At 48.3% G+C, this 12,081-nt stretch overlaps 1 protein-coding gene across 2 annotated transcripts in view; it reads left to right on the top strand.

Moving 5' to 3' along the window:
• Window positions 1-12,081, top strand: part of LOC129710169 (oxysterol-binding protein-related protein 7-like) — a 69,570-nt gene that overhangs the window by 39,808 nt on the left and 17,681 nt on the right. For both annotated transcript variants that reach the window (XM_055656957.1, XM_055656956.1), the window contains exons 12-14: window positions 1,836-1,937; window positions 2,622-2,756; window positions 5,780-5,876. In XM_055656957.1, coding sequence (XP_055512932.1) covers window positions 1,836-1,937; window positions 2,622-2,756; window positions 5,780-5,876 — 334 coding nt within the window. The remainder of the gene's footprint in view (window positions 1-1,835; window positions 1,938-2,621; window positions 2,757-5,779; window positions 5,877-12,081) is intronic.

Genomic DNA, 12,081 nt, shown 5'->3' with positions numbered 1-12,081 from the left:
TGCTCCAGGTGAGACAGTGCAGCATGGAGAGCTGTGGCTACAGCGTCCTCTGTGGATCTATTCGCTCTGTACGCAAACTGGTGGGGGTCAAAGCTTCGGGGCAGAAGTGATGTGATGTGACCCCGGACCAGTTTTTCAAAACACTTCATCACCACTGGTGTGAGTGCGACTGGCCGGTAGTCGTTGAGGCTGGAGATGTTGGTTTTTTTGGGCAAGGGGACTATGGTGGAGGACTTCAGACAGGGTGGGACAGTGGACTGGGCCAGAGACTGGTTAAAGATCCTCGTCCAGACTCCAGCCAGCTGGTCTGCGCAGTCCTTCAACACGCGTCCAGATACGCCGTCAGGACCAGTAGCCTTCCTTGGATTGATGGCCCGTAGAGTGCGCCTCACCTCATGCTCCTCTATCTTGAGGGGTAGACTGCTGTGGACCATGTGCTGTGATGTGGCTGTCTCGGGTGGCTCCACTGATGACCAATCGCACACTAACACCAAACCTGCAACACACCCAAAGTAGCAAGCCAAGTCTCAGTTTAGTTCAGCGGTGGGCAACCTGCCCTTCTGCATAGGAGCCGGGACGCATGCCTGTGAGCGGATGGCGGGCCACACCTATCACGTGTATAAATGGATCCCGCCCCGGATGGCAGGCAACAAATCACGTGTTCACAGAAGGTAGACAACAATGCTGGATAAACTCAGCGGGTCAGGCAGCCTCTTGCTGGTCTCACCTGCTGAGTTTCTCCAGCAGTTTTGTCTACCTTCGATCTTTCCAGCATCTGCAATTCCTTCTTAAACGTGTTCACAGAAGGCACGCAGGGCCGTGCCGGCGGCTTTGCGCAGGATGCGGTGCAGCCAGAGCTCGGCGCTGCAGGCCGGATGATCACGGATGAGTTTGGGTTTCGGGCTGCCTTCGTAGACCATTGTAGTTTGCTGTTGAGGCAAGGTAGGGATTGGGTTTATACTGTATGTCATGTTGTTACTTGTGGGCGGAGCACCAAGGCAAATTCCTTGTATGTGAATACTTGGCCAATAAACTTACTTATACATGTGGAGGAAGGAATTGCAGATGCTAGTTCAAACCAAAGATAGGTTAAAATCATTAGATTTTGTGGGTGTTGGTGGAAAAGCTCACTACCTTGTGAAGAGAAGGGTTGAGATGTTCGAAACCAGCTGCTCATTCCTGAGGTGCGATGCCTTCAGATAATAGAAACATAGAAATTAGGTGCAGGAGTAGACCATTCGGCCCTCCGAGCCTGCACCACCATTCAATATGATCATGGCTGATCATCCAACTCAGTATCCCGTACCTGCCTTCTCCCCATACCCCCTGATCCCCTTAGCCACAAGGGCCACATCTAACTCCCTCTTAAATATAGCCAATGAACTGGCCTCAACTACCCTCTGTGGCAGAGAGTTCCAGAGATTCACCACTCTCTGTGCGAAAAAAGTTCTTCTCATCTCGGTTTTAAAGGATTTCCCCCTTATCCTTAAGCTGTGACCCCTTGTCCTGGACTTCCCTAACATCGTGAACAATCTTCCTGCATCTAGCCTGTCCAACCCCTTAAGAATTTTGTAAGTTTCTATAAGATCCCCTCTCAATCTCCTAAATTCTAGAGAGTATAAACCAAGTCTATCCAGTCTTTCTTCATAAGACAGTCCTGACATCCCAGGAATCAGTCTGGGATCTGGGATAATCACACCGCAAGATCGGCAGATCCCTGATCACCCACGCCATACTTCTTGGTGTCGAGGGATGTTGAGTGCTTTGAACCCTGTCTTGATTCTAACCCCCTTCCCCCCTCCCCTGTGACTAATTAACCTGGTGCCTGTCTTCAGGTCATGTCTCAGAACGCTGATCTCCGGAACCGATTGCACGGAATCCAGTGTCTCTCCAGCTTTGTGGAGACCACCCCATCGACCCCCGTCAAAGTGGAGGAGGTAGGTCAGAATTCTTGTGCCGAAGGCAGGAGATCTGTAGTTGCTTCTGTATGTCCCTGTATTCATTTGCTTTGGCAGAGAACTGGTTGTAAACATAGAAACGTAGAAAATAGGTGCAGGAGTAGACCACTTCGAGCCAAATATGATTCAATATGGTCAATACCCCATTCCAGCTTTTTCCCCCCATGTTCCTTGATTCCGTTAGCCCTAAGAGCTAAATCTAACTCGCTTGAAAACTCCCAGTGAATTGGCCTCCACTGCCTTCTGTGGTCGAGAATTTCACAGATTCACAACTCTTGGTGAGAAAGTTTTTCCTCATCTCCACTTGTGAGTGTATAGGTGGGATATGGAATTGGAAGCATCTTCAATTTGGCAGAGGGGCTTATGATGACAGTCATACAACATGGAAACAGGCCCTTCGGCCCAACTCGTCCATGCTGACCATCTAAGCTAGTCCCATTTACCTGCGTTGGGTCTATATCCCTCTTAGCTTTTCTTGTCCATGTACCTGTTCGAATGTCATTTAAATATTGTTAAAGTACTTGTATCCGGTGAATCTATTCTGCTATTCATTTGTGACCAGTGACGCCTGACATCCATTAAAACCATTCAATGCAAGGTGGTTATGCTTAAGGCAAAGGGTTAACTCACTGCATTAATCTGCTGTTTGATTTCTCTGTGAAGCATCTACAGGCATCACGCAACACATCCCTAATCAACCAGTTGTCCTTGGACAGCAACATCTCACTGTCCGAGTCCCACGTTGAGTACTTCGATGCGGAGGAAGTCATGCTGTCGGCCTGTTCTTCCTACAACGAGGTAAATACTGGGATCCAACTCGGCTGCGAGTCGGGAATACAATGAATCGGAAAGATGTCTAGTTCTATGTCCCAACGATGAGCATACTCCCCTCCACTGTAGGTGAGCGGTGAGCCAAGAATGTCTTGGATTTGATCCATGACTCTAATGACATTAGCCAACCATTCAGGCCGGGAAATGCAAGGGCTGGCTGCGCTTCCAAGAAACAAGCAGGACGAACTTCGCAGGTCAACGATTTTTCGCCTGTTTTTGAATCGAAAGCCGAGGGAAACGGGGAGTGAAATGACAGTAGATCAACAAAGAAACTAAAGGGAAACTTTGGGTTCCTGCCTAATGAGCAGCCGGGCACTTCAAAGCTAAAGGGAGTGGAAATGACAACAAAATTAATTGGCTTTTTAACAAAAAGAAAACCAGTTTTATTAACCCTGCCAACTGGGGAAGAAAAATGACCTAGTGGTCAGGATTGCCACGTGGATTGTATGACCCTCGGGCGAGGCAATGGGTTAGTAAAGTCAAGGAATGGGATTTAAACCTTAGTCCTCCTTCGTTAGAATTAAACCAACTGGGAAGGAGTTGTTTAAAACCTATTTCATCCCCTGTATTTCCTGCTGGAACATAGAACAGTACAGTACTGGAACAGGCCCTTCGGCCCCCAATGTCCGTCCTGAACATGCTGCCAAATTAAACTAATCTCCTCAGCCCACCGGTCACGGTGGCACAGCGGTAAAGTTGCTGCCTTGCCGCGATTGCAGCGCCGGAGACTCGGGTTTCGATCCCGACTACGGGTGCTGTCTGTACGGAGTTTGCCCGTTCTCCCCGTTACCTGCGTGGGTTTTCTCCGAGATCTTCGGTTTCCTCCCACGCTCCAAAGACGTACAGGTTTGTAGATTATTTGGCTTGGTATAAATGTGAAAATTGTCCCTAGTGGGTGTAGGATAGTGTTAACATGTGGGGATCGCTGGTCGGCACGGACCCGGTGGACCGAAGGGCCTGTTTCCGCGCTGTGTCTCTAAATCTAAACTTTAAAAAAAATCTAAATCTAAATGAAGCCATTCAAATGTTCAAATGAGGTGCAAATGTTCGCAGCATGGACATAGCCAGCACTTGTTGCTTGAGAAGATGGGAACTGTTGTATCTAAAGTGTTTGAGACTGGCTGGCTCCGGTTATCTAATCAGTAAACGCATAGGTTTGCAAGTTATAGTAGCAGTGGTAGGCCATTCGTCCCATCGAGTCTACTCTGCTATTCGATCATGGCTGATCTAGCTTTCCCTCTCTTTACTTCACTTTAGATATACAGTGTGGAAATGGGCCCTTCGGCCCACCGAGTTCGTGTTGACCAGTGATCGCCCCTTCCGCTAGCATTATCCTTACACACGAGGGACAATTTTCAATTTGACCTCGGCCAATTAACCTGTATGGGAAGAAACCGGAGCACCCGGAGAAAACCCATATCATAGAAACATAGAAAATAGGTGCAGGAGTAGGCCATTCGGCCCTTCGAGCCAGCACCACCATTCAATATGAACATGGCTGATCATCCAGAATCAGTACCCCGTTCCTGTTTTTTCCCCCCATATCCCTTGATTCCGTTATCCCTAAGAGCGAAATCTAACTCTCTCTTGATGCAGATGTTGGTTGGTACTGAAGATAGACACAAAGTGCAGTCACAGAGAAAACGTACAAACTCCGTCCAGGCAGCGCCCGTAGTCAGGATCTCTGGCGCTGTAAGGCAGCAACTCTACCGTTGCGCCACTGTGCTCATTCTCCTGGCTACTCCCCATAACCGTTGACACCCTCACCCTCACCAATCAAGTACCTGTCGACCTGCGCCTTAAAATTGAAGTTACTTGGAACTTAGGGTGAGTGTGGGAGGAGAATGACGCTGGAAGTTCAGTCACGTTATTTGATTTACTTGTGCATGAGCTGACGAAGTTGGCAGCCAAGCTGGGAACTTATTGTTCAACCACAACTTGGGGAGGCCGTTAAAATTAATCAGTCAGTTTGAGGTCACATGTAGGTCACGCTGTGTAAGAATGGCAGAATATTTTCCCTGAGATTTATTAGTTAGCCGAAAACAATCCGTGACCAACGTTGAGGATTCGGATCTATTTAGCGACTTAAATCTGCTGAGATTTATGGGGTGGCACGGCGGTGGAGTTGCTGCTTTACAGCACCGGAGACCCGGGTTCGATCCTGACCACAGGTGCTGTCTGTACGGAGTTTGTATGTTCTCCCCGTGACCTTGTAGGTTTTCTCCGGGTGGTCCGGTTTCCCCCCCACTCCAAAGTTATGCAGGTCTGAAGAAGGGTCTCGACCTGAAATGTCGCCTATTTCCTTCGCTCCATAGATGCTGCCTCACCCGCTGAGTTTTTTCCAGCATTTTTATCTACCTTCGATTTTCTAGCATCTGCAGTTCCTTCTTGAACTGGTTTAATATTGGTTTATTAGCTTCTGTAAATTGTAACTTGCCCCTGGTGTGTAGGATAGAGCAAGTGTACGAGGTGATCGCTGGTCGGAGTGGTCTCGCTGGGCCGAAGGGCCCCGTTTCCATGCTGTATCTCTAAAGTCTAAAGTCCTCCCACCAGTGTGAACTCGGTAGCAACCATTACACTGCTGTACGCTTTGTTCCATTGTAGAATTTATCATTGTTGGCAATGCTGACTGGTGCAACATTGAAATACTTGACCTCTGCTGGAAAACCATCATTACTCAGAGGGGGGTGAATCTGTGGAATGCATTGCCACACACGGCTGTGGAGCCAAGTTATTCGGTATTTCTAAGGCGCAGATAGACAGATTCTTGATTAGTACGGGTGTCAGGGGTTCCGGGGAGAAGGCAGGAGAAAGGTGTTGAGAGGGAAAGGTAGATCAGCCCTGATTGAATGTCGGATTAGACTTGATGTGCCGAATGGTCTAATTCTGCTTCTATAACCTATGACATACGCGGGCAGTTATAACATGAGCACCTGGACGGGACCAGAATGATTGCCATTAAATAATTTGAGTTCCTTTCTCTATCGTAGATGTCAGAGGATGACGACTCGACCACCAGTGAGATCACCAACAGCAACTCTGAGGAGAACCTGGATCAGGTGGAGACTGACATCCGTGAACTAACAGGTAGAGTCGTTGAGTTATGTAGCACAGAAACGGGTGCTTTAGACCATAACGTCCATGACCGCCATCCAATGATCCAAGATGGTGGCCATCCAATGATCCAAGATGGTGGCCATCCAATGATCCAAGATGGTGGCCATCCAATGATCCAAGATGGTGGCCATCCAATGATCCAAGATGGTGGCCATCCAATGATCCAAGATGATCCAAGATGGTGGCCATCCAATGATCCAAGATGGTGGCCATCCAATGATCCAAGATGGTGGCCATCCAATGATCCAAGATGGTGGCCATCCAATGATCCAAGATGGTGGCCATCCAATGATCCAAGATGGTGGCCATCCAATGATCCAAGATGGTGGCCATCCAATGATCCAAGATGGTGGCCATCCAATGATCCAAGATGGTGGCCATCCAATGATCCAAGATGGTCGCCATCCAATGATCCAAGATGGTGGCCATCCAATGATCCAAGATGGTGGCCAACCCATGTGACTCTTTGTGTGCTAGCCACAGAGGTATCTCCGCAATCACATGTTACAATCGCTCCACTCTTTTAAATCCCTACTCTGACAGCAACACTTCTTACTTTGCCTATGCTCATGTCATTCCCTTTATCGTGCATCTGTACACTGTGGATGGCTCAATTGCAATCATGTACTGTCTTTCAGGCTGACTGGTTAGCATGCTTGTGTTGTGTTCAGTTCTGGGCATCATGTTATAGGAAAGATGTTGCCAAGCTGGAAAGGGTACTGAGAAGATTTACCAGGATGTTGCCAGGACTAGAGGGTCTGCGCTATATTGAGAGGTTGACTAGGCTGGGACTCTGTTCCCTGGAGTGCAGGAGGATGTGGGGTGATCTTATTGAGGTGTATAAAATCATGAGAGGAATGGATCGGGTAGATGCACATAGTCTCTTGCCCAGAGTAGGTGAATCAAGGACCTGAGGACATAGGTATAAGGTGAAGGGGAAAAGATTTCATAGGAATCTGAGGAGTAACTTTTTCACACAAAGGATGGTGGGTGTATGGAACAAGCTGCCAGAGGAGGTAGTTGAGGCTGGGACTATCCCAACATTGAAGAAATAGTTAGACCGGTACATGGATAGGGCAGGTTTGGAGGGATATGGACGAAATGCAGGCAGGTGGGACTAGTGTAGCTGGGACATGTTGGCCAAGTTGGGCCGAAAGGCCTGTTTCCACAGTTTCACTATCATTCTATGCAACAAAATGTATCTCGGAATACATTTTCAATGTATCTCGGAACACGTGACAATAAACTAAACTCAAACTCAAGTGCCCATCTGTATTAATCCCATTTTCTACCACTTGCTTGGTGGCCTTCTAATGCTGGGTGATTCAGTGCCCAGCCAGTTACTGGTAAAATATCTGTGCAACTCTCCATCCTCTCTGCCAATTCATTTCTGTCACTTCAGTAACTTGAAGACCCATCTCCAATTTTCCCTTCCTCACATGTGTGTCAATCAGCATGCCGATAATCATTTGAGATTTTCAAACACGGTGGTGCAGCGGTAGAGTTGCTGCCTAACAGCGCTAGAGACCCGCGTTCGATCCTGTCAACGGGTGCCGTCTGTATGGAGTTTGTACCTTCTCCCCGTGACCTGTGTGGGTTTTCTCCAATTTCTTTGGTTTCCTCCAACACACCAAAGACCTACAGCGTTTGTAAGTTAATTGGCTTGGTATAATCGTAAAATTGTCCCTAGAGTGTGTAGGATAGTATTAGTGTGCGGGGATCGCTGGTCAGCGCGGACTCCGGTGGGCTGAATGGCCTGTTTCTGTGCTGCGTCTCCAAGCTAAACTAAAATAAGTGCAGGCCATTTGGTCTCCATCATGGCCGATCCTCTTTCATATCCACACTCCCCCTATCACTCGACACTGTTTGCTTGCATTCAGAAGTCTTATCGTCCTGAGTACATGCAGCTATTTGGCCTCCACGACAATCGGTGGTCGAGAGTTCCACAGGTTCATCACCATCTGAGGGTAGAATCTTTCTTGAGTGTCCTGAAACTGAACCTTTGTTCTGGACATTCTCCCTGAATCAGCCCATCTCGCTCCGTCAGAATTGTGCACACTTCCTTTGAACTCTATTGAACACGGGTCTAGTTTTGTGTTTTGGCCTCAACTCCGCTTTCCTGCCTGTAGCCTCCCCTATCATTAACAACAAATCTTGGGGGGAAGGGGGTGTGAACTCAGGCATTTAGTTTAGTTTATTGTCACGTGTACCAGGACAAGGGGTCACAGTTTAAGGATAAGGGGGAAATCCTTTAAAACCGAGATGAGGAGAACTTTTTTCACACAGAGAGTGGTGAATCTCTGGAACTCTCTGCCACAGAGGGTAGTTGAGGCCAGTTCATTGGCTATATTTAAGAGGGAGTTAGATGTGGCCCTTGTGGCCAAGGGGATCAGAGGGTATGGAGAAAAGGCAGGTACGGGATACTGAGTTGGATGATCAGCCATGATCATATTGAATGGCGGTGCAGGCTCGAAGGGCCGAATGGCCTACTCATGCACCTAATTTCTATGTTTCTATGTACCGAGGTACAGTGTAAAGCTTTTGTTGCCTGCTAACCATTCATGGGAAAAACAGTACAATATTACAATCGAGTCATCCACAGTGTATAGATACATGATCAAGGGAATAACATGAATAATGTTTAGTGTGAGGTAAAGTCCAATCAAAGATAGTCCGAGGGTCTCCAATGAGGTACATAGCTATCCAGGACTGCTCTCTGGTTGCGGTGGGATGGTTCAGTTACCTGATAACAGCTGGGAAGACACCGTCCCTGAATCTGGAGGTGTGCGTTTTCACATTTCTTTACCTTTTGCCTGATGCGAGAGGGGAGAAGAGGGAGTGGCCAGGGTGTGACCCGTCCTTGCCAAGGCTGCGTGAGGTATAAATGGAGTCAATGGAAAAGAGTTCAAGACGGAACTGCAGATGCTGGAAAATCGAAGGTAGACAGAAATGCTGGAGAAACTCAGCGGGTGAGGCAGCATCTATGGAGTGAAGGAAATAGGCAACGTTTCGTGTTGAAACTCGGGTCTGAAGTAGGGTTTCAACCTGAAAGGTCACCTATTTCCTTTGCTCCATAGATGCTGCCTCACCCGCTGAGTTTCTCCAGCATTTTTGTCTACCTTCAATGGAAAAGAGAGTGGTTAGTGTGATGGTCTGGGCTGCGTCTGCATATTCCCTGCACGTCTGCAGGTTAATTGGTCTCTGTAAAATTTCACCGAGTGCATAGAACATCGACGAGGAAGTGCGATTAATATAGAACTGGTGTGAATGGGTGATCAGTGGGTTTGATGGGCCGAACGACCAGTTTCTATGCTGTATCTCTAAATTAAACATTACAAACACTGTCATTAATGGTAAAAAGCAACAAATGCTGGAGATGGTCAGAGTTTTCTGTTTTTATTTCAGATTTGCAGCATCTGCAGCATTTTGCTTTTGGATCCCAGCCGTTAGTAACTCAACAAAAAGTTTTTCCTCAGCCGGATGGCAACAGACAGTGACGGACTTGGGAGTTTGGTGTTGTGGCAACAAATTTTCACTCTTGGAAAATTCCTTTCTATATGGAGCATATTGGGGTCTGTGTTTAGTTTGTGAGGTACAACGCGGAAACTACCCCTTCGGCCCACCGAGTCCCCACCGACCAGCGATCCCCGCACATTACCGCTATCCCACACACACACCTTAGGGACAATTTACACTTATACCGAGCCAATTAACCTACAAACCTGCACGTCTTTGGAGTGTGGGAGGAAACCGAAGATCTTGGAGAAAACCCACGTGGTCACGGGGAGAACGCCCAAACTCAGTACAGACAGCACCCGTAGTCGGGATCGAACCCGGGTCTCTGGCGCCGTAAGGCAGCAACTCTACCGCTGCGCCACCGTGCGGATGCTGCTAGTGGCGTTGGCAGTGTGTGGGCCGTCACATAGCACTAAGTGGCAGGGGCTGGAAGTGGGAAATAAAACGATAATTTTGGAAGTACTCGGTGTCTGTGGAGAGTGGAAGAGTGTTGATGTTTCAGGCCAATACTCTTCCATCAGGTGAAAGATTTTGATGGTTCTGATAAATCTGAATCATTTTTGCTGTTGCTCTCATTGGCAATGCTGCCTGACCTGGTTTAGTTCAGAGATACAGCATGGAAACGGGCCCTTCAGCCCACCGAGTTCACGCCGACCATCGATCACCCGCCCACACTAGTGCTATGTTATCCCACTTTCTCATCCACTCCCGACACACCAGGGGCAATTTACAGAGGCCAATTAACCTACAAAGCCTTTGGGATGTAGGAGGAAACCGGAGCTCCTGGAGGAAACCCATGCGCTCACAGGGAGAACATGCAAACTCCACACAGACAGCACCCGAGGTCAGGATCAAACCCAAGTCTTTGGAGATGTGAGGCAGTAGACTTGACGTTTGAGAGCGTCTTCTTATCCTTTTGCTTCAGCTTTCTCATCTTCCTGTAGTATGGGGTGCAGGGGGGGCAATATATATTTAGAAATGGAAAATCCTTGTCAACGGTCTGATTGGGAGATGGTTCCTGAGCGGCACAGTGGCGCAGCGGTAGAGTTGCTGCCATACAGCGCCAGAGACCCGGGTTCGATCCTGACTATGGGTGCTGTCTGTTTGGAGTTTGCACGTTCTCCCCATGACCATGTGGGTTTTCTCCAGGATCTCCGGTTTCCTCCCACACTACAAGGACGTACAGGTTTGTAGATTAATTAGCTTGGTATGATTGTAATTTGTCCCTAGCGTGTGTAGGATGGTGCAAGTGTGCAGGGATCGCTGGTCGGCGCAGACTCGCTGGGCCGAAGGGCCTGTTTCCGTGCTGCATCTCTAAACTAAAACGAAAACTAAACTGGATGGGACATAAGCAAAATAATATAAAGTGGATAAACTCAGCAGGTCACGTTCTAATGGGAGTACCTGCTCCTCTGCTCCACCTAGTGGTGGGGGTTGAGGTTCGCAATTTACACCTCTGAGCATGAGTGGAATTTCTGGGTCAATCATATCCTATGCAAGTTATTTCTGGATTTCCGTGGAAATAAACTTTATTTCCTGTTAAAGCAAATAAAGCTTTAGGAGTTGATGTTGATTACTCCAGCTCCGCCACATCATAGCCAGTGTAAGGGTGGCACGGTGGCGCAGCGGTGGAGTTGCTACCTCATAGCGCCAGTGACCTGGGTTCAAACGGGCTGCTCTCTGTGCTGAGTTTGCACGTTCTCCCTGTGACCTGCGTGGGTTTTCTCCGGTTTCCTCCCACGCTCCAAACACATGCAGGTTTGTAGGTTAATTGGCTTGGTATTAAAGGTATAGGCTAGGATGGTGTTAGTGTGCTGGAACCGGTGGTCGGCTGGGACTCGACGAGCCGAAGGGCCTGTTTCCATGCTGTACATCTAAACCTAATTACCTCTGCCACCTTCCCGCCAGCTGTAATCGCCATTCCTTTCCTTAAGACTCTTGGCCATCTCCGCAACCAACGATTCAACGGCCGTTTATTGTCACATGTACCTAGGTACAGTGAAATGCTTTGTTTTGCATCCGACTCAGTAAAATCACACAGCAAACCTCACCTAGGCAGTGCTCGAGTGTCTCCATGTTCTTGCACTGACAAAGTTACAAAGGTTCACCCAACAGTCCTGTGTGCTGCCCTCCCCACCCCCGGCCAGGTCCTCCCTCCATTCTCGGTGATGCCCCCCCCCCCCCCCTCCCCAGGTCCGCCTTTCAATCTCGGTAGCCTTCCTCGCGCTCCCCAGTCTCCACGGCCCCCCTTGCCCTCCGGCCCTTCCACGAACTCTGTATTCACCGTGTTTGACATATTGAGGACAGGTGACCATCCCCCTTCCTGTCCTATGATTGAGAGCTTTGATTTAAGTAGCAAGCTCTCCATTTCTGTCCCCAACTGCTCCCACCACCATGATGTTCATTGATACCCTATATTGGTGAAGGGTCTCAACCCGAAACGTCGCCCATTCCTTCTCTCCAGAGATGCTGCCTCACCCGCTCAGTTACTCCTACATTTTGTGTTTACCTTCGATTTAAACCAGCATCTGCAGTTCTTTCTTACACATTGGTGACTTGAGTCTTTAGTCAAGTTTGGTTTAGTTTACTATCCGGTGTACTGAAAGTACGTACAGGGAAATACTTTTTTTTGCATGCTATCCAGTCATCGGAAAGGCTA

Source organism: Leucoraja erinacea, chromosome 27 (assembly GCF_028641065.1).
Source record: "Leucoraja erinacea ecotype New England chromosome 27, Leri_hhj_1, whole genome shotgun sequence".
In the NCBI taxonomy this organism is placed as follows: Eukaryota; Metazoa; Chordata; class Chondrichthyes; order Rajiformes; family Rajidae; genus Leucoraja; species Leucoraja erinaceus.
The sequence above is the reverse complement of the archived record's forward strand: the minus strand, read 5'-3'. Positions and strand labels throughout refer to the sequence as shown.